The sequence below is a fragment of the Pongo pygmaeus genome, chromosome 6 (assembly GCF_028885625.2).
Source record: "Pongo pygmaeus isolate AG05252 chromosome 6, NHGRI_mPonPyg2-v2.0_pri, whole genome shotgun sequence".
In the NCBI taxonomy this organism is placed as follows: domain Eukaryota; kingdom Metazoa; phylum Chordata; class Mammalia; order Primates; family Hominidae; genus Pongo; species Pongo pygmaeus.
The window spans coordinates 139,490,654-139,512,575 of NC_072379.2; the positions used below are offsets into that span (position 1 = coordinate 139,490,654).

Sequence of the window (21,922 nt, forward strand, 5' to 3'; positions counted from 1 at the left end):
GTTTTTTTTTTTCAATCATTGCAATAGAAAAACAAAACAAAAACATGTTTAACTTTTTTTCCCAACTCAAAGAAAAGGCTACCTGCTTTTTTTTTTTGAGACAGTGTCTCACCCTGTTGCCAGGCTGGAGTGCAGTGGCGCGATCTCGGCCCATTGCAACCTCTGCCTCCCAGGTTCAAGCAATTATTCTGCTTCAGCCTCCCAAGCAGCTGGGACTACAGGTGTGCACCACCATGCCTGGCTAATTTTTTGTATTTTTGGTAGAGACGGGGTTTCACCATGTTGGCCAGGATGGTCTCGATTTCTTGACCTCATGATCCACCCGCCTCAGCCTCCCAAAGTGCTGGGATTACAGGCGTGAACCACTGCGCCTGGCCAGCTACCTCCGTTTTTGCTTCCTTGTGGTCTCATTCCTAGAAGGAGGAAGTACAAGGGGCTGCTCCCTTCTTGCTGTACAGCCCCTTGAGACTCCTTTCTGTACAGCCCTTTGGGACTCCTAAAGCCCTATGTTGCCTTCAGTGACAGAGAGGCCCCTAGGGCCTGGGACACCCGGAGGCCCTGGTTCAGCTGCAGTGAGTGTGAACCATCTGGAGGAGAACGTCATGGGAGCAAGGTCAGGAAACATGACCAGCAATGCCGGTGCTAGATGCAGAGGCTGGTGGAGAAACCTAACAGAAAGAAAGCCATAGTTCACTCAGTGAACTGGATGCATGGGGCTCCAGCACAGCATTGTTCAGGCTTGATGCGACAAATGATGACGACTCGGCTGCGGAACCAGCTGGCCGCGTGGGAGGAGCTGCCCCTGTTTGTTGACTATCTCCTGTGGCAAGTTTGTTTTGAGTAGTCTGATCCCACTGTTGTGGCTGCAGCGAACGTTTCTATACCTGGTTATCACGAATACCTCGTTAACCAGAGCCCATGGAGCACAGGGTGCTGGAGACAATATGGCAACAAGCAGGCAGGTGAAGGGGTCTCATTCCTCTTGCTCTCTAGCCCACATCAACATTTTTTCTTTTTTTAGATGGAGTCTCACTCTCTCGCCCAGACTGGAGTGCAGTGGCACGATCTCGGCTCATTGCAACCTCCACCTCCTGGGTTCAAGCGATTTTCCTGCCTCAGTCTCCCAAGTAGCTGGGATTACAGGCATGTGCCACCAATGCCTGGTTAATTTTTTTTTTTTTTTTTTTTTTGAGACGGAGTCTTGCTCTGGCACCCAGGCTGGAGTGCAATGGTGCGATCTTGGCTCACTGCAACCTCTGCCTCCAGGGTTCAAGTGATTCTCCTGCCTCAGCCTCCCAAATTGCTGGGATTACAGGCACGTGCCACCACGCCCGGCTAATTTTTGTATTCTTAGTAGAGACGGGGTTTCACCATGTTGGCCTGGCTTATCTCTAACTCTTGACCTCATGATCCGCCCACCTCAGCCTCCCAAAGTGCTGGGATTACAGGCATGAGCCACCGCGCCCGGCCCACACCAATGTTCTAAAAACAATTCTGCCCCTAAACACTAAAAGGAAAGGTCAAATTTTGTGAATAATTCCATGAGTGGCAGCCCTTTCCTCAAAATAAATGATAGAGCAGGAAAGATTATTTTGAATGGAGCTTGTTTCTCTCAATCCCTGATGCAAGTGGTAATAAAATTTTATTCCCCGACTTGTGAAGGCCAGAGGAGCCCTCAAGGAGGGGGATGGGAGGTGGGCACTAGTGGGACTGGTGGTCCCTTAGGAACATGCCAATAGTCAGTGGTTCTGGGGATGCCAGGGATGACTGGTCAAGAGGGCTTGCTGCAGAGCGTGGAGGTGGAGGGGCTGGAGAAGAGGCAGTGTTTTTGAAGGAAGCCATAGAAAGAGCGTCCTCGCTTGCAGCTGGCTTGCATTACAGTGGTGTGGAGGAAAGAAACGCCAGCACTCACAGCTGTGATCAATTGTACAAAAATGGGGCAGGGAAGAGAAGGCCCCAGTGGGAGGTTGGCTGGGCTGCAGGGTTAAAAGTTGGGCATGGGTGAGAAGGGTTGGGTCCAAGGATGTTTTGCAGTTGGGTGGTGGTTCCTGAGGGTTGGAGCAGTATTCCAGAACATCAGGACGCACTTGTAAGGAATGCCAAAGTTTTCCTGGAGCCGACTCTTTAGCTCTGGTTGCTACCAAGCCTCTGCTCCATACTTGGTGTTCCTATGCTCAGCTGGCTTCCAACTCTCTATGAACCAGTAAGGATCCAGCACAGAGCTTCCTCTAAGATGCTACCAGAAAAGTAAATGAAGAATTTCCCGAATTAGAGGAACACCCCAGGAACTGGAAGGCTGATTCAGTGAATACCCTTTAGTATCCCAAGCAAAGTAGCTCTCCTATTGGTGCTCCACTCCCGAGAACATGAGTGAAAGGTAAACTCAGGCGTGGTCTGGTGCCTGGTGAAACCTACCAGGAGGGGGAGTCACCATGCAGTGGCTCCTGGTTTCCATCACTGTACTTGCAAACCCTGAGGCCGTATGCCACACAGTTGAAAACGAACACGGGCTGGGCTTCAAGACAACTAGTTCTGTTACCCTCTGCGTGATCTCAGGTAAAGGCCTTAACTGCTCCAGGCCTCAGATTCTCACCTGTGAAATAACTAAAGTAGACTAGATCATCACTAGATCGTTGCTGATGTCCTTCCAGCTTCTTTTTTTTTTTAATTTTTTACTTTTTGAGATGGAGTTTCGCTCTTGTTGCCCAGGCTGGAGCGCAATGCCATCGTCTCAGCTCACTGCAACCTCTGCCTCAGGGGTTCAAGTGATTCTCCTATCTCAGCCTCCTGAGGAGCTGGGATTACAGGCATGTGCCACCACGCCCAGCTAATTTTTGTATTTTTAGTAGAGATGGGGTTTCACCACGTTGGTCAGGCTGGTCTCAAACTCCTGACTTCAGATGATCCACCTGCCTCGGCCTCCCAAAGTGCTGGGATTACAGGCTTGAGCCACCGCGCCTGGCTGTCCTTCCAACTTTAACATCTGCAAACGATGAACCCAGAAGAGAGAGCAAAGGCCAGGAGCTGGAAACAGGAGCTTTTGTTGAGGCCATCAAAAGAACGAAGGGTGTCACAGGAAGGTAATTCTAGGACTCCTTAGCCAAGACAGAACAAAAGAATGATGGTGACACTCACTAAGAAATTCATAGAGAAGGCCGGGTACGGTGGTTCACGCCTATAATCCCAACATTGTGGGAGGCTGAGGTGGGCGGATCACTTGAGGTCAGGAGTTTGAGACCGGCCTGGCCAACATAGTGAAACCCCGTCTCTACTAAAAATACAGAAAAATTAGCCAGCCATGGTGGCACGTGCCTGTAGTCCCAGCTGCTTGGGAGGCTGAGGCAGGAGAATCACTTGAAACCGGGAGGCGGAGGTTGCAGTGAGCCAAGATCATGCCACTGCACTCCAGCCTGGGCAACAGAGCAAGCCTCCATTTCAGGAAAAAAAAAAAAAAAAAAAAAAGAATCTCAGAGAAACGTGTCTGAGAGGTTTCCAGCGGCTGCAGTGCATCCAAAAGGTGAAGATGACAGCGTTTCAAAGCCAGTACAGTCTGGGAGGGATTCGACTCCAAGAGAAGAACTGGAATAAGCTTCCAGCCCCAGGATATGTCAGTGATGGGTCTGGCTTAGAAGACAACAGCATTTGTGGCTATGCTAAACTCTAAATCTTGCTCCAATTGGTATCTTGTTGGTGTTCATATGCAAAAATAGGTGGTTAATACTTAACATTTAATCAGGCTGTACAATTATACTATTAAAATTGTATTTTTTTTTTAAATGGAGTCTTGCTCTGTTGCCCAAGCTGCAGTATAGTCGTGCCATCTTGGCTCACTGCAGCCTCCCTCTTGGGTTCAAGTGATTCTCCTGCCTCAGCCTCCTGAGTAGCTGGGATTACAGGCGCCTGCCATCACCCCCAGCTAATTTTTGTATTTTTAGTAGAGACGGGTTTTCACCATGTTGGCCAGGCTGGTCTCGAACTCCTGACCTCAGGTGATCAATCTGTCTCAGCCTCCCAAAGTGCTGGGGTTACAGGCATGAGCCACCGCACCCGCCTAAAATTGTATTTTTCACAGGACTTTGCTGAACTAAATGTACTTATCTCTAAGACTCTGTCAACCATGCTGAGGACTAGCTAGACCTCTGAAGTATCTTATGGATGCCAGAGCAGCAAGGTGGCAGCTTCAAACACTTTCGGCTAGGCCTTGGGCAAACTCATCTCCCTAGAGAGGGTGTGGTGAGAAGCCCAACCTCCTGGGATGGCAAATGTTGCTGGGTGCAATCAATTCTAGAGAGGACATGGGATTCTCATTTAAGCTTGTGTAAACTTATTAAAAATAAACCAAACCGAACAAATAAGAGGATGAAAGTGCACAGCTACATATGAACTTATTTGTGTAGTTACCTATAGGTCAAAGACAAGGTTCAAACTCCTGTATGTGTCAAGATTTGCCCACCTAATCCTACTTATCACTAGCCAGTAGTCTACCATTTAGCTTATTGTTTAATGCACTACAAACATATAAGTCAATTTCTTATTTGTTTTATTTTTTAATTTGCTTTTTAAAGACAAGGTCCACCCTGGCTGGAGAGCAGTGGTGCAGTCATAGCTCACTGTAGCCTCAAACTCCTGGGCTCACATGATCCTTCCACCTCAGCCTCCTGAGTAGCTGGGACTACAGGCATGTGCCACTATGCCCAACTCATAAATTTCTTGAATATGAAAAACTTTGTCCCCTATAAAGGTGGTTTTCGTTTGTTTGTTTGTTTGTTTTAAGAGAGGGGGTCTTGCTATGTTGTCCAAGCTGGTCTCAAACTCCTGGGCTCAAGCAATCCTCCTGCTTTGGCCTCCTAAAGTGCTAAGATTATGGGCGTGAGCCACCATGCCCGACCTCCCTCTAAAACTTTTTGCACATATTTGTTTATGTGCAGCTCTGACTTTATCATTCAGCCTGGTCTGTAGCTTTAGCCAAAACTTTGGGGAACTGAAATTAGTAAAGTAAAAAACAAAATGTTTATCATCAGGAAAATGAAGGCTAGGGTGTAGAGAAGTATTTATCTGTTGTCATGACCACAGAACAAGCCATCACAACAGCATTCTTTCCTTTCCATCTGTCAAACTCCTGCTTGACAGAGCCATTAGAACACTCAATGTCCAGCCTAAAGATAAAACAGAGCAAAAATGTTATTCTAAACTTGATAGATTTTTGGCTCAACTTAAAACCCTTTTATAACTCATACAATATTTGCCATAACTCCCTGAAGCTTCTTCTTGCAGTGGGAGACTCGCAGCGATGATGAGAGAATAAATTGTGTTTGTGGGGGAGAGTGCTGCGGGGGTGGCTACCGACCTAGAGTGGGCGAAGGTCCCCTCTGGGATGTCACCGGGCCACGAACTGAGTCTGTGACATGTCCTGTTCTCATGCCCTGTTCCATGCCCTCATTAAGTTAGGGGCTACAGCTGGAAATCAGGAGAATAAGGAGGCTTTCTGCAACATGAGCGGAGCAGGGTTGGGCATAAGTGCATGTGCAGCCCCAGGAGTACTGGGGATGAGGGTACCAGCTGTAACTTAACCTGAAGACTTTCTTTTCTTTTTCTTGTTTTGATTTTTTTAATTGAGATAGAGTCTGACTCTGTTGCCCAGGCTGGAGTGTAGTGGTGTGATCTCAGCTCACTGCAACCTCCACCTCCCAGGTTCAAGTGATTCTCCTGCCTCAGCCTCCTAAGTAGCTGGGATGACAGGCGCCCGCCACCATGCCCGCTAATTTTTGTATTTTTAATGGAGATGGGGTTTCACCATGTTGGCCAGGCTGGTCTTGAACTCCCAAACTCAGGTGATCCACCTGCCTTGGCCTCCCAAAGTGCTGGGATTACAGGCATGAGCAACTGCACCCGGCCCTTTTTTAAAAAAAAATTTCTTTATTTTTTTTGAGATGGAGTCTCGCTCTGTTGCCCAGGTTGGAGTGCAGTGGCTCAATCTCAGCTTACTGTAACCTCTGCCTCCTAGGTTCAAGTGATTCTCCTGCTTCAGCCTCCCGAGTAGCTGGGATTACAGGCGTGTGCCACCACGCCCGGCTAATTTTTGTCTTTTTAGTGGAGATGGGGTTTCACCATGTTGGCCAGGCTGGTCTCGAACTCCTGGCCTCAAGCAATCCACCCACCTCGGCCTCCCAAAATACTGGGATGACAGGCGTGAGCAACTGCACTTGGCCTAAAGACTTTCCAGAATTTTCCAGGTCAGGCAACTTGCAGCCAACCATTGGTCCCCAAACCCTTGTTTGTCATGGCCTGGCCAAAGAACACTTCAATTCCCTATGGCTACTTTCCTGTAAATCAGACAGATCGAGGTGGATATGGATTCCTCCACCTGGCCCATGGAGTCAGAGAGTTTCAAAGCTGGGGGAGGCCTTGGGGGTGACCTGATCATACCTGTCTCACTGGGACCCTGCTGGAAGGCCAAAGGCCGTACGTAAGGGAGGCGGGGAGGGCCCTGAGGAGAAAAGCACAGACTTCCCGATGACCGTGTTAGCCTGACTGCCGAGCACAAAGTGGGTCCTGAGGGCCTGTGCTAGGGAGACTTTCCTTATATATTTCTGTAGACAGACAGGGCCCCAGACCCTGCCCTTCACCCATCCCCGGAGCCTGCAGCCCAGCTGCTTTCCCTCTGTCCTCTCCAAAGCCCGGCAGCTCTCCCACTCCCCGCTTCTTTGAGCAGAATGATGGATCCTCTGCACGCCTGTTAGTTACCCATGTGACAGGGCTGTGGGGGGCGTGAAATGACGCAGGTCAGACCCTCAGAGGGCGCCCGGCACAGAGGCCACTCCACACCCGTCGCTACCGTCATCCTCATCAGCTTTGCTCACGCTTTGTTTACCCTCTTCCTGTCTCAGAGCTCTTCAGGCCTTTCTTTATGCAGATTTCCATCTCTTCAGGTCTGCATGGCACCCGTGTAGGATGGAAGGACGATTTATTGGGCAGCAGGGAGAGCACGTGGAGCCATTTGTAACAGGAAAAGCGAGGGCTGCTTTCAGAGAAAACAAGACAGCGGAGTCCCAGAAAGTCAGAGCCATGTGGCGCCGCGTCTTATGAACGAGGAGACCCAGGGCCAATGGCTAAGGATGCTCAGGGGTCCCCCCTACTCTGAGAAACCTCCCTGAGTGATGGGGGAGGGATGTGTACCTTTGAAAGCTGTAAAGGGTCTAAAAACCCAACAGCGGTCTTTCTCACACACGCACACCATTACTGTACTGTCGCCTGGCTCTGGCTGCAAGGAGGGCACCACAATTATCCACATTCCTGCTGCCTTCTCTTCTCCCACAGAAATACCATCCTCACAGCGCCTGACATCTGGCAGCTGCTGCAGAAGAAAACCCCTGATGGGCACGACGTGCCCATGGGGAGACCTGCTTGCAGCAGCCACAGCTGGCGTCTGACCCACTCACAGCATGAGCTGTTTGAAAAGACGAAATCTCCAAGGGCAGAATGCCAGGCACTGTGGAAGGTTGGAGAGAAACACCAGTGCCTCTCCTGTGGACCGCACTGGTGACTGTCTCCTCTGTCGAGGGGTCCCAGAGCAGGGCAGGGAGGGTGGTTGGGGAACAGTCAAGGCCCAGGAATCCAGGCGGGGTCCACTCTCAGCCACTGGACTTCGCTCATTTTTGTCTGTCTCTGGTGACAGCAGCTCTGTGGGAGGGGCGGGCCCAGCGTCCAATCTGTCCACCCAGAAATCTGTCCAGCAAAAAGGCGGAGGCGTCAAGTCCTCTCTCAGACGTCGCTGGGGCAGGCATTTCCAGGTTTCCTTCTTTCTTTCTTTTTTTCAGACAGAGTCTCGCTCTGTCGCCCAGGCAGGAGTGCGATGACATGATCTCGGCTCACCACAACCTCTGCCTCCCAGGTTCAAGTGATTCTTCTGCCTCAGCCTCCCGAGTAGCTGGGATTACGGGCGCGCGCCACCACGACCAGCTAATTTTTGTATTTTTAGTACAGACGGGGTTTCACCATGTTGGCCAGGCTAGTCTTGAACTCCTGACCTCAGGTGATCCGCTCGCCTCAGGTGATCCGCTCACCTCAGCCTCCCAAAGTGCTGGGATTACAGGCGTGAGCCACTGAGCCCAGCTGGCATTTCCAGGTTTCTTTGTGCCCTGAGCCTTCTGACATGTCCCCCTGAATTGCCCTTTGGGGATGTGTTTGTCTCTGACAAGGCCCCTTCCCTTTTCTGTTCACATCTTTTCTCTCCCTGCACTTAATGTTTTTAAGTTTTGTTTTTTTTTCTTTTTAATTTTTAGAGACAGAATCTCGCTCTGTCACCAGGACTGGAGTGCAGTGGTGTCTCACTGTACTTTTACCAGAAAAATCGATGATACTTTGTTTTCTTCCCCCTGGAGGGAGTCTGGGGGAGGCTGGGTTATGTGAGGGGGGCCCACGGCTCCTCTCCAGCTGTGCCCTTCCAGACATCTTCTCAGGGTGGGTCCTCCCCAAGTCTAGCATCTTCACCCCGCAGGCACCTTCCCTGGGGACTCTGTCCCCACCACCACTCCTGGGGGGCCCTGGGTTTCCTTGGCTGGCTTTCCACTTCTAGCCCAGGCTTTTCTGAAATCCATCATTTTCCCCTCCCCCACATCCAAGCCTGAGAATTCCACCTCTAGGGGATGGAGGGAGTGGGGGATGGAGAGGATAAAGACAGTTACTATGGTGCTGATGAAATCCGATCCTGGCCACTGAAGGGTTATTACTCATCCTGGCTTCCAGGGATCCAACCTTGAGAACTCCCTTGGCTGAATTCCCCAATGCCCGGGAGCTTGGAGAGCTCCCCAGCGCCCAGCACCAGCTGCAAGGCTTACAGAGAGGGCCTGCTTCCTGCACTGACAAAAGTGCACCGGGAGTACAATCACGCTGACATTTAAAAGTGAATAGCAAACTAAAACACAGGGTGGGAGCAGGCTGGGAACAGCCAGATGGCTGCTGTCCAAAGAGGTGCATCAGAAAGGTGACCAGATGCGCCGCATGAGGGGAGAGGGTGGGGCCGCTTCCCGCCCCGCCTCCTGAGGAATCCCACATCTATGGAGTTTGTCCCTTCAATTCTTCTATGCCTTTTTTTTTCTTCCCTTTTGTTTCCCATAGTTCAGAGTCAGATTTCCTCTCCAAACCACAGTGCTTCAGTTTTTTTTTTGTTTTTGGCACTGCTTCCTTCCAGATGGACTTCTCAGGTGGCCTCATCTGTGCCACCCGGTTGGCTGGCCCCGCATCTCAGCTCCTCCTGGGGCTGCAGCCATCCCTCACGCTTCTGTGCCCCCAGTTCCAAAGCAAAGAAGGCTCTGATTCAGTATTTCAAAAATGCAAGGAATTCTCTTTTTAGAAGCTCAGAACGAACCCAAGTCTTTGTCTGCATTTCCTTCCGGATCTTCTTTGATTTGTGACATGGCGTTAGCAAATCATTGAATGTGCCCACTGGGACGGGGGTGGCCTCCTATGGGGCACTGAGTTTGTGTGTGTGATGGGAGGGGATTTGCTTTAATGGTGAGGAGGCCCTCACGATGGTCTGTCCTCTTGAGCATGGCCCTGCAGCCTTCTGTGAGCTGGCCTCTGTCCACCACTGCCGGCTCATCTCTCCCTCCCCCACCTTCCTCTCTCTGGGCCAGCCCTAGTGAACTACTTTGCAGTTCTTTTTCTCTTTCTTTTTTTTTTGAGTTTCGCTCTTGTTGCCCAGGCTGAAGTGCAATGGCGCGATCTCGGCTCACTGTAACCTCCGCCTCCCGGGTTCAAACGATTCTTCTTCAAGCCTCCCAGGTAGCTGGGATTACAGGCGTGCACCACCATGCCCAACTAAATGTTTTTGTATATTTAGTAGAGACGGGGTTTCACCATGTTGGTCAGGCTGGTCTTGAATTTCTGACCTCAAGTGATCCACCTGCTTTGGCCTCCCAAAGTGCTGAGATTACAGTCATGAGCCACCGTACCCGGCCTACTTTGCAGTCCTGAAGGTGACAGCTAGGCCTCACCTGTCCCCATATCTCTGTAGGATGGCTCCTTTTGCCTGCAATGTGCTGACTACTTGTTCTGAGTGTTGGCCCTCGGAACTCGCCTCCCTGGGAGTGAGTGCCCTCCCTTGGTATCCAGAACTCACTGCCTCCACCTGCCTCTAATGTAGTCCTGGACAGTCGGCTTATGTCTCTGTTACCCACTGCACTGAAACAAGTCTGTGTGTTTTTCTTTTCTTTCTTTCTTTTTTTTTTTTTTTTTTTTGAGACAAGGTCTTGTTCTGTTGCCCAGGCTGGAGTGCAGTAGCATGATCATGGCTCACTGCAACCTTGAACTTCTGGGCTCAAGTGATCTTCTTACCTCAGCTTCCCTAGTAGCAGGCACTGTAGGCTTGAGCCACCATACCTGGCCAATTTTTTTTTTTTTACGTTTTTTATAGAGATGAGGGTCTTACTGTGTTGCCCAGGCTAGTCTCAAACTACTTCCCTCAAGCAGTCCTTCCACGTCAGCCTCCTAAAGTGTGGTGATTACAGGCGTGAGCCACCATGCCAGCGGTGTCTTTTCTCTGTTTTCCTACCACATAGCAGAGTGTCTGACACATGGCAGAATGAGTGGAAAGCCCACCAATGCCAGGGAAGTCGCACACAGCAGTGCAAAACAGTGTGCCTCCCAGATCTCCAGTCTGAGCTGCCGACTGATTCCACCCTTTATTTTCTTTTATTTTTTATTTTTTGAGATGGAGTCTCGCTCTGTCACCAGGCTGGAGTGCAGTGGCATGATCTCGGCTCACTGCAATCTCTGCCTCCCAGGTTCAAGCGATTCTCCTGCCTCAGACTCTTGAGTAGCTGGGACTACAGGCACACTCCACCAGGCCCAGCTAATTTTTGTATTTTTAGCAGAGACGGAATTTCACCATGTTGGCCAGGATGGTCTCAATCTCCTGACCTTGTGATCCACCCGCCTCGGCCTCCCAAAGTGCTGGGATTACAGGTGTGAGCCACCGCGCCTGGCCTGTTTTATTTTTATTTTTGAGATGGAATGTCACTCTGTTGCTCAGGCTGGAGTGCAATGGTGCAATCTCAGCTCACTGCAGCCTCTGCCTCCCGGGTTCAAGCGATTCTTGTACCTCAGCCTCTCAAGTAGCTGGTGTTACAAGCACGAGCCACCATGCCTGGCTAATTTTTGTATCTTTAGTAGAGACGGAGTTTCATCATGTTGGCCAGGCTGGTCTCGAACTCCTGACCTCAGGTGATCTGCCTGCCTCGGCCTCCCAAAGTGCAGGGATTACAGGCGTGAGCCACAGTGCCTGGCCATCCTTTATTTGTGGGGGCAGGAGGGAAGGTCTCCCTCTGTTGCCCAGGCTGGAGTGCAGTGGTGAGATCTCAGCTCACTGCAATGTCTGCCTCCCAGATTCAATCGATTCCCGTGCCTCAGCCTCCCAAGTAGCTGGGAAAACAAGTGTGGGCCACCATGGCTGGCTAATTTTTCTATTTTTAGTAGAGACGGAGTTTCACCATGTTGGACAGGCTGGCCTCGAACTCCTGGCCTCAGGTGATCCACCTACCCCAGACTCTCAAAGTGCTGAGATTACAGGTGTAAGTCCCCACGCCCAGCCTATTCCATCCTTATCTCAGAAGGGCTTACTCTTCAATGCTAGGCGGTCACCTGCTCTACAGACTAGAGGATCCAAGAGCGACTGTCATTCAAACGCTTTAGCAGAAGTAGCCAAGGCGGGTACCTGAGCTTGTCTGCAATGAAGATGACCCTCCTCTCCAGAAGCAGGGAGGCAAACACACAGACCAGGTGACGGACGCTGAGGGAGGAGAAGAGAGACTCAAAGTCCACATGCTCGAGCCGGGAGTCCAGTGGGCGGCACAGTTCGATCACCTGCCAGGGAACAGGAGCAGTCATGAAGGAGGGGCCCAGCTACGCAGCCAGGCCTCTCACGGGCGTCGCAGTCCCGGGGCTCTGAGGTCCTCATCAGGGGTGACCCACTGGCGGGGGAAAAGGGAAAGAAAAAAAGCAAAACAAAAGGATTGGGGGAAAAGAAAGATGCCAGAAGACTGGGGAAGGAGGTAGCTTTGGCAGGGAAGCAAGCGTCTCACACTCAGCTATGAGACTGAGGACAGTGTGGACGAAGGGGAGGACAGAGGATGGCAAAAGCAATGGTTTTTGGCCCCAAATGGTTGGGAGACTCTCCCTGGCAACAGCATATCTGTACTCCCCATGGACAGTTTGTAGGACTTTTGAAAACTGTTCTGTCCCTGAGAGTCCCAGTGGAGAGCATCTCTGTCTCTTGAGGAACTGTTACCTGCTAGGTGGAAATCCCAGGCTAGCATGGAACGCCCAGCAGGCCTGAGCAGCACTTCGGAGACTCACTGCCACCTCAAGAAGGTGTTTTTTAGGTAACCCTGACTCCATCCCACTCCGTTTCTGATGATGTGTGCTTTCAGCTTTTGTGCTTTGTGTCTATATCTTCTTTTTTTGAGATGGAGTCTTACTCTGTTGCCTAGGCTGGAGTGCAGTGGTGCAGTCTTGGCTTATTGCAGCCTCTGCCTCCCAGGTTCGAGCAATTGTCCTGCCTCAGCTTCCCAAGTAGCTGAGATTACAGGCGCCCGCCGCCATGCCCGGCTAATTTTTGTGTTTTTAGTAGAGACAGCGTTCCACCATGCTGGCCAGGCTGGTCTCGAACTCCTGACTCCAAGTGATCCACCTGCCTCGGCCTCCCAAAAGGAGGGATTACAGGTGCGAGCCACCGTGTACCCAGCCTGTGTGTATATCTTCTTATTCTGCACTTGTTGAAATGTTCCTGAATTCCCTCAAGTTGGTACCCATGTGCATGTTTTTTTCTCTTTAATTAGCTGCCTCCCTCCCGGTGAGCAGAGAGTGGATTTCACTCTTAGCATTGCACTGCCTGGTGCTGCCCCCACGGTGAGGCTTCCTCTCCGGTAACCTCCCTGCTACATCCCCATGGCCAAGCCACTGCATGTGGTATGGGATGGTTTCAGGTTCTCTGGCAACAGAGAGACTGCTGTTCTCTCTGCCGGGAAACTAGGTTATTCCAGAGTGTTCCAGGCCTATTCTCCTCCCTCCTTTGTTTCCAGAGGTGATCTGGTTTGCCGAGGGTCTCTGAAACTGAAGACTCAAGGCTAAATGGGGTCCTTCTTCTCATGTCCACCAAGCCATGCAAAGGGGGTGGGAGGGATGAAAACAAACTCCTTCATAAAATCCCAGCCCAGGCTGGGCGCGGTGGCTCACGCCTGTAATCCCAGCACTTTGGGAGGCTGAGGCGGGCAGATAATGAGGTCAGGAGTTTGAGACCATCCTGGCCAACATGGTGAAACTCCGTCTCTACTAAAAATACAAAAATTAGCCGGATGTGGCAGCAGGCACCTGTAGTCCCAGCTACTTGGGAGGCTGAGGCAAGAGAATAGCTTGAACCTGGGAGGCGGAGGTTGCAGTGAGCCGAGATCACACCACTGCTCTCCAGCCTGGGCGACAGTGCAAGACTTCGTGTCAAAAACAAAAACAAAAAATAAAGTTATAGAGGCGATACAGACTTGAAATGTAAATAGGCGTCAATAAAATGTATGAAAGAAAATGGGCTATTAAAAGAAATTAAGGATGTTCAGTGCAGATCCCTAACCTGAGGCCAACATCATGCAAAAGAACACCCCAGCTGCCGTAGCATAGTTCTTGGGCTTGCCGCATTGGGCAGAGTCCTAGGCTGGATGGATTGAGGGTGGAACTCATGATGAGTGATCTGGGCCAGCCCTAGGGGCAGGGAGAAGACACCACGGAATTGGACTGCTCACTGAAAGGCAGCCCCTCTGAGCACGGAGACTTGGCTGTCTGGGCCACTGCCTCCCCAGGGAGAAAGAAGGAGTCTGACAACTCACCTCAGTTCCTGAACCTGGCAGGAAGTTCTTGACAAGGATGGTTTTGCCCAGGGCTGGGAAAGGGGCTTCCATGACACTTCTCATGAGTGGCTGAACCAGGGCAGGAGAGATGCCTCGTCTTTTTTCCACCTCATCCAAGATCTGCAAGGGTCAGAAAAGCAGCTTAGCTATTCTGAAGCCAGAGCACCAAGGTGGGGCTCAGTTGTAGGTGAAGTGGGCCTGCCATGATGACTCAAGAATTATGGGGAAGCCCTGCTTTCCCTATGAGGCCAAAACGGGCCCTTTGACCCTACACGTGATTGCCCCCAATTCTTCTCCCCTGTGTGTGTCCACACCCTTTGCCATGCAACGTTGCAGCTCCTACTCAGCAGTGAAGTCTACTTCCTTGCCCCTTTGACTTAGGGTTTGGCCATGTGACAGGTTGTGCTAATACATGCATTCCCAATGACGGTAATATAACCCCAAGGGGGTAAGAACTGGTTTTTGGGAGGAATGAAAAAACTTAGATATTATAATGGTTTGTAGCCCTCTAAGAGGTCACAGTACATAAACAGATATACAGTTTATTTATGAAATTAAAATATCATGGGAGGGGATAGCCATCAGGAAAATACAAATCAAAAGCACCATGAGATACCACTTCACACCCGTTAGGATGACTCTAATAAAAAGATGGATAATAACAAGTGTTGGCAAGGACATGGAGAAATTAGAACTCTCATACACTGCTGGTAGGAATGTAAAATAGTGAAGCCACTCTGGAGAACAGTCTGGTAGTTCCTCAAAAGGTTAAACATAGAGTTACCATATGACCCAGCACATAGCACTCCTAGGTACCTACCCAAAAGAAGTGAAAACACATATGTTCACATAAAAATTTGTACATGATTGTCTGTAGCAGCATTATTCATAACAGCCACAACACAGAAGAAACTTAAATGTCCATTAACTGATGAAGTGATAAACAAAATGCACTATATCCATATAATGGAATATTATTTAGCCATCAAAGTGCTCATACATGCTATAACTTGTATGACTCTTGAAAACATTATGCTAAATGAAAGAAGCTAGTCATAAAAGGCCATCTAATATATGATTCCACTTAGATGAAATGTCCAGAATAGAAAAATCCAGAGAGACAGAAAGTGGATTGGAGGTTGCTTAGAGTTAGGGAGTGACTGCTAATAGGTATAGGGTGTTTTGTTGGGGTGATGAAAATGTTCTAAAATTGTGGTGATGGTTGTATAACTCTGTGAATATGCTAAAAGCCATTGAACTTTATATATTTTTTATTTTTTATTCTTTTAGAGATGGGGGTCTTGCTAGGTTGCCCAGGCTTGCCTTCAACTTCTGGGCTCAAGTGTCCTCCTACATCAGCCTCCTGAGTAGCTGAGACTACGGGCACTTGCCACTGTGCTCAGCAAATTGTGTACTTTAAATGAGTGAATTGCATGATATGTGAATTATATCTTAATAAAGCTACTACTAAAAAATTAAAAAAAAAAAAATCCAAACTCTCCACAATCTAATTGTAAATTAAAGAGTCCAAATTAAAATGCCATTTATGAAGCTGGGTGAGGTGGAACACACCTGAAATCTCAGCTACTTGGAAGGCTGAAGCAGGAGGATTGCTTGAGCCCAGGAATTTGAGGCTGCAATGAGCTATGATCATGCCACCGCACTCCAGCCTGGGCAACATAGTGAGACCCAGTCTCTATTTTTAAAAACTGCCATTTATAAAAGTATCACAGGTAGCTATTGAGCCCTTGAAATATGGCTAGTTTGAATTCAGAGGTTTTTTTTTACTTTATTTATTTATTTATTTTTTGAGACAGAGTTTTGCTCTTGTTGCCCAGGCTGGAGTGCAGTGGCATGATCTTGGCTCACTGCAACCTCCGCCTCCCTGGTTCAAGCGATTCTCCTGCCTCAGCCTCCCGAGTAGCTGGGATTACAGGCATGCACCACCACGCCTGGCTAATTTTGTAGTTTTAGTAGAGACGGGGTTTCTCCATGTTGGTCAGGCTGGTCTTGAACTCCCGACCTCAGGTGATCCACCCACCTTGGCCTCCCAGTGTTGGGATTACAGGCGTGAGCCACCGTGCCTGGCCCAGATGTATTGTTAAGTGTAAAATACCAGCCGGGCATGGTGGCTTCTACCTGTAATCCCAACACTTTGAGAGGCCAAGGCTGGCAGATCACCTGAGGTCGGGAGTTCGAGATCAGCCTGCCAACATGGTGAAACCCCATCTCTACTAAAACTACAAAATTAGCCGGGCGTGGTGGCAGGTGCCTGTACTCCCAGCTACTTGGGAGGCTGAAGCAGGAGAATTGCTTGAATCCAGTAGGCAGAGGTTGTGGTGGGCCAAGATTGCGCCATTGCACTCCAGCCTGGGTGACAACAGCAAAACCATCTTAAAAAAAAGTGTAAAATGCCAACTGAATTTCAAAATACACAATTTATTTTTATTTCTATTTTATTTTACTTTATATATTTTTTAGACTGAGTCTTGCTCTGTTGCCCAGGCTGGAGTGCAATGGCACAATCTTGGTTCACTGCAACACCCACCTCCTGGGTTCAAGCGATTCTTGTGCCTCAGCCTCCAAAAAAAAGGGTAAAATACCAACTAAATTTCAAAATACACAATAATTATTATTATTCACAAATATTATTATTATTTTTTGAGACTGAGTCTTGCTCTGTCGCCCAGGCTGGAGTACAATGGTGCAATCTTGGCTTACTGCAAACTCTACCTCCTGGGTTCAAGCAATTCTCGTGCCTCAGCCTCCCAAGTAGCTGGGATTACAGGTGCATGCCACCGCACCTGGCTAATTTTTGTATTTTTAGTAGAGACAGAATTTTGCCATATTGGCCAGGCTGGAACTCCTGACCTCAGGTGATCCAATCACCTCGGCCTCCCAAAGTGCTAGGATTACAGGTGTGAGCCATCATGCCCGGCCCTCAAAATAGACAATTAAGAATATAAAATATATCAATGATTTTTTTCATGTTAACTATAGGCTGAAATAAAATAATATTTTGGACATATTGTGTTAAATAAAATTTATTATTAAAATTAAAAAGACAGGATGACAGTTCCTCAAAAAACTAAATAGAATTACCATATGATCCAGCAACTCTATTTGTGGGTGTATACCCAAAAGAATTGAAGCAGAGACTTGAATAGATATTTATTTGGACACCTATGTTCCTAGCAGCATAATTCACAATGGCCACAACGTGGAAACAACCCAAATGTCCATCAATGGATAAATGGATAAATAATCAATCAATGGATAAATGGATAAATAATCAATCAATGGATAAATGGATAAATAAAATGTACATACACACAGTGGAATATTATTCAGCCACAAAAGGAATGAAGTACAGATACATGCTATAACACGAGTGAACCCTGAAAATATTATGCTAAGTGAATTGAAGCCAGTCACAAAAGGACAACTGTTGATCATTCTACGTCTATGACGTTCCTAGAATCCTCGAATTCATAAAAATAGAAAGTAGAATGGCAATGGCGAGGGGTTAAGGGAGGGGTTAGGGGTGGGATTAGGGGAGGGGGAATGGGAAATTATTGTTTTATGGGTACAGAGTTTCTTTTTTCTTTTGAGACGGAGTTTTGCTCTTGTTGCCCAGGCTGGAGTGCAATGGCGTGATCTCGGCTCACTGCAACGTCCGCCTGTCAGGTCCAAACAATTCTCCTGCCTCAGTCTCCCGAGTAGCTGGGATTACAGACGCCCACCACCACACTCACTTAATTTTTTTCTTTTTTTGAGCCTGAGTTTCGCTGTTGTTGCCCAGGCTGGAGTGCAGTGGTGCAATCTTGGCTCACTGCAACCTCTGCTTCCCAGGTTCAAGCAATTCTCCCGCCTCAGCCCCTGGCTAATTTTTGTATTTTTAGTAGAAACGGGGTTTCACCATGTTTGCCAGGCTGGTCTTGAACTCCTGACATCAGGTGATCTGCCCGCCTCAGTCTCCCAAAGTGCTGGGATTACAGGTGTGAGCCACTTCATCCGGCTTTAGCTAATTTTTGTATTTTTAGTAGAGATGGGGTTTCACCATGTTGGTCAGGCTGGTCTTGAACTAATGACCTTAGATGATCCACACCTCGGCCTCCCAAAGTGTTGGGATTACAGGCATGAGCCACCATGCCTGGCCTCAATGGGTACAGAGTTTCTGTTGAGGGAGATGAAAAAGCTCTGGAGATAGATGGTGGTGATGGTTGCACAACAATGTGAATGTAATGCCACTGAACTGTTAAAATGGTTAAGATGGTAAATTTTTTGTTATGTATATATTTTAGCACAAGAAAAAGACAATAATATGAACAAAATTAGAAAGAATTTTGGTGGAGACAGTTAGGGAAAACACACCTAAAAAGGCTGCTTAGGGGGACAGTAATGAAAAAAAAGCTTGTGGCCAGGCACAGTGGCTCATGCCTGTAATCCCAGCACTTTGGGAGGCCGAGGCAAGCAGATTACCTGAGGTCAAGAGTTCGAGACCAGCCTGGCCGACATGGTGAAACCCCGTCTCTACTGAAAATACAAAAATTACCTGGGTATGGTGGTGGGCTCCTGTAATCTCAGCTACTCAGGAGGCTGGGAAGGAGAATCACTTGAACCTAGGAGGTGGAGGTTGCAGTGAGCCAAGATCACGCCACTGCACTCCAGCCTGGGTGACAGAGCAAGACTCCATCTCAAAAAAAAAAAAAAAAAAAAAGAAAAGAAAAGAAAAAGGAAAAGAAAAAAGCTTGTGGGACACTGGGCAGAATGAGGCAGAAGCGTTGCCATGTGGGTTCTCTGGCCAGGCCTTAGGAGGCCTGCCTTTGTGTTTTGTGTGCCCTCTTGTGCCTCTGCCATTGCCACGAGAAGAGCACATGTGGGCCATTTCACTGTCTAGGAGCATGGGAGACATGTGGACCAGGCCTGCGCCCAGACCTGTAGCCTCTAGAGCAGCTAGATCAGCCCACCTGCCAGCCTCAATCAGCCAACCCAGCTTCTTCACATTACTTGCCAAGCCCAAACCCCAGCTGACCTCACAGCTGGGAGAACAAATGATTGAATCTTGAAGCCTCTGTGGTTCACTAGACAGTATTACTATAGCAACTGTTAACTGATACCCTTTTCTTCAGAAATTCTGAGAGCTGCTCTTCTTCTCCATGATTCCTTTCTGTTCTAAAGGACAACATGCATTTTGGCCATCCTTGCACCCCGCCTAGAAATAGCTCAAGTTCCTGGGATCAGTTAGTTAAAGCTCTGGTTCTGGTTCTGTCCTGAATATCTGCTGTGTGGTCTTCGGCAAGTCATCACACTGCACTCCTAAAATATCCCTGGTCAGAAAACAGACATGAAAGCAAAGGACTGTGCATCACAGAAGTATGTTAGCACATTTACTGGCTCCACGTCCCCTGCCTATGACAGCAATGAAGCTTATGTGAACTTCAAAGCCTCCACTTGGAAGCTGGCCTAACTCACATGAGCTGTTTTACTTCTGGTGTTCATAAGCATTCTGACAACAACAAAGGCTATGACCTATAACCTTACTTCACATGTAAACAAATCCCATGAAAGACTGGCCTGAGCAGTAATGCCTAGCCTGCTAGACCTTGCCAATGGCCAACCCCAACATGAAATGATGAGCACTTCTGGTGGAGGGGAGGGGAGACCTTGGCTCAGATTACACTGGTAGCATTCATTTTCTTTCTTTCTTTTTCTCTCTTTTTCCTTTCTTTCATTTTCCCTTCCTTCCTTTCCCTCCCTCTTTCCCTTCCTCCCTCCCTCTCCCTCTCCCACCCCTCTCCCTTCCCTTCCTTCTTCTTTCTTTCTTTTTCTTTTTTTTTCTTTTCTTTCTTGACAGGGTCTCACTCTATTGCCAAGGCTGGAGTGCACTGGTGTGAACATGACTCGCTGCAGCCTCAGCCTCCTAGGCTCAAGCAATCCCCCCACCTCTCAGCCTCCCAGGTAGCTGGAACTACGGGTGCACACTACCATGCTTGGCTAATTTTTTTGTATTTTTTGTAGAGACAGGGTTTCACCATGTTGCCTAGTCTGCTCTTGAACTCGTGGGCTCAAGTGATCCTCCCGCCTTGGCCTCCCAAAGTACTAGGATTACAGGTGTGAGCCACTGTGCCTGGCCTTCTTTTGTTTTTTATTTTTTAATTAGAGACAGGATCTCGCTAGTTTTCCCAGGCTGGAGTGCAGTGATGTGATCACAGCTCACCACAGCCTCGAACTCTTGGGCTCAAGTGATCTACCGGCTCAGCCTCTTGACCAGGCATTAATTCTTTCAAAAAGACTTACAGAGAAGTACAAGTTCTACCATGGGAAGAGATTATACTATATCTGTATAATTCAGGCTTCCTCTGAGTTTAGGTGGACGGTGGGCAGGAGGAAGCTTTTTTATAGAAATGCTTTTAGGGGCCGGATGCAGTGGCTTGTGCCTGCAATCCCAGCACTTTGGGAGGCCCAGGTGCGCGGATTACGAGGTCAGGAGATCAAGACCATCCTGGCCAACATGGTGAAACCCCGTGTCTACTAAAAATACAAAAATTAATCGGGTGTGGTGGCATGTGCCTGTAATCCCAGCTACTCAGGAGGCTGAGGCAGGAGAATTGCTTGAACCCAGGAGGTGGAGGTTGCAGTGAGCCGAGCTCGCGCCCTTGCACTCCAGCCTGGTGACGGAGCAAGACTCCGTCTCAAAAAAAAAAAAAAAAAAAAAAAAATGCTTTTAGGGAGTACTGCTTTAACATCCATGGACCGTAGGTGCAGGAACTTCAATTCCCCAAAAGAAAGCTCAGACAGATCTATATACTCAAGAAGGATTGAAAATAAATTTATGAATTAGGCTGGACGCGGTGGCTCATGCCTATAATCCCAGCACTTTGGGAGGCCGAGGTGGGTGGATTACTTGAGGCCAGTTTGAGACCAGCCTGGGCAACATGGTGAAACCCCATCTCTACTAAAAATACAAAATTAGCCAGGCGTGGTGGCACGCGCCTGTAATTCCGGCTACTCAGGAGGCTGTGGCACAAGAATCGCTTGAAGCCGAGATCGCGCCACTGCACTCCGGCCTGGGTGATAGAGTGAGACTCTGTCTCAAAAAAGAAAAAAAAATTATGAATTAGACACTCATGTCTGGTTAATATAGGAAATGATGTTGAATTATACCTAGTTTTTGAGATCAGCATCATATAAGATAGTAATTCTCCCCTATACACCAATCCAGAATACGGGGGTAGATGAGCTAATTAAATATGGCAATTCCTATGCGTTCATATATTGGCTCATTTTCCAGAAAAGAAGACCAAATTATATGAATATTTGGATAAACTTAGAGCACTATTAAAATAATTAATCCCCCCTCCACAAAACTGTTATACATACATGACATATATGCACGTGGGTACACACCTATCCATCTATTATAGTAGCCTTTTTTCATGCCAAAGCTCATATGACAAAAGGCAATGCTCAGAAGAAGAAAAATAAAACAGCTGGAATATTCTGGGAGGGTCCTCCACCCCTCCCTTTCTCAACTTCACTTATCTTGCCCTCCCTGCACCACACACACTTTCTGAACCTGCCTCTTCATTAACCCTTTTTTTTTTTTTGAGACGGAGTCTCGCTCTGTCACCCAGGCTGGAGTGCAATGGCACGATCTCGGCTCACTGCAACTTCCACCTCCCGGGTTCAAGTGATTCTCCTGCCTCAGCTTCCTGAATAGCTGGGGCTAGAGGCTCCCGCCACCACGCCTGGCTAATTTTTTTTTTGTATTTTTAGTAGAGATGGGCTTTCACCATGCTGGCCAGGCTTGTCTCGAACTCCTGACCTGAAGTGATCCGCCCGCCTCAGACTCCCAAACTGCTGGGATTACAGGCGTGAGCCACCCCGCCACCGCACCGGGCCTATCAACTCTCATTTCCTGAACCAACGGTGAGAGAATAGAGGGGTGACGAGGAGAGGAGTGAAGAAATGGGAAGGGAAGTAGGTAGGGAATAAGATGATAGAAGGCCCAGGACATGGGGGTA

General features: G+C 48.6%; 1 protein-coding gene across 2 annotated transcripts in view; it reads right to left on the reverse strand.

Moving 5' to 3' along the window:
* The window catches only part of DENND2A (DENN domain containing 2A), an 82,512-nt gene that overhangs the window by 13,789 nt on the left and 46,801 nt on the right, over nucleotides 1–21,922 (reverse strand). For both annotated transcript variants that reach the window (XM_063667891.1, XM_054496815.2), the window contains exons 11-12: nucleotides 13,875–14,015; nucleotides 11,714–11,862 (exon numbers count right to left, since the gene is read on the reverse strand). In XM_063667891.1, the coding sequence (XP_063523961.1) occupies nucleotides 11,714–11,862; nucleotides 13,875–14,015 (290 nt within the window). The remainder of the gene's footprint in view (nucleotides 1–11,713; nucleotides 11,863–13,874; nucleotides 14,016–21,922) is intronic.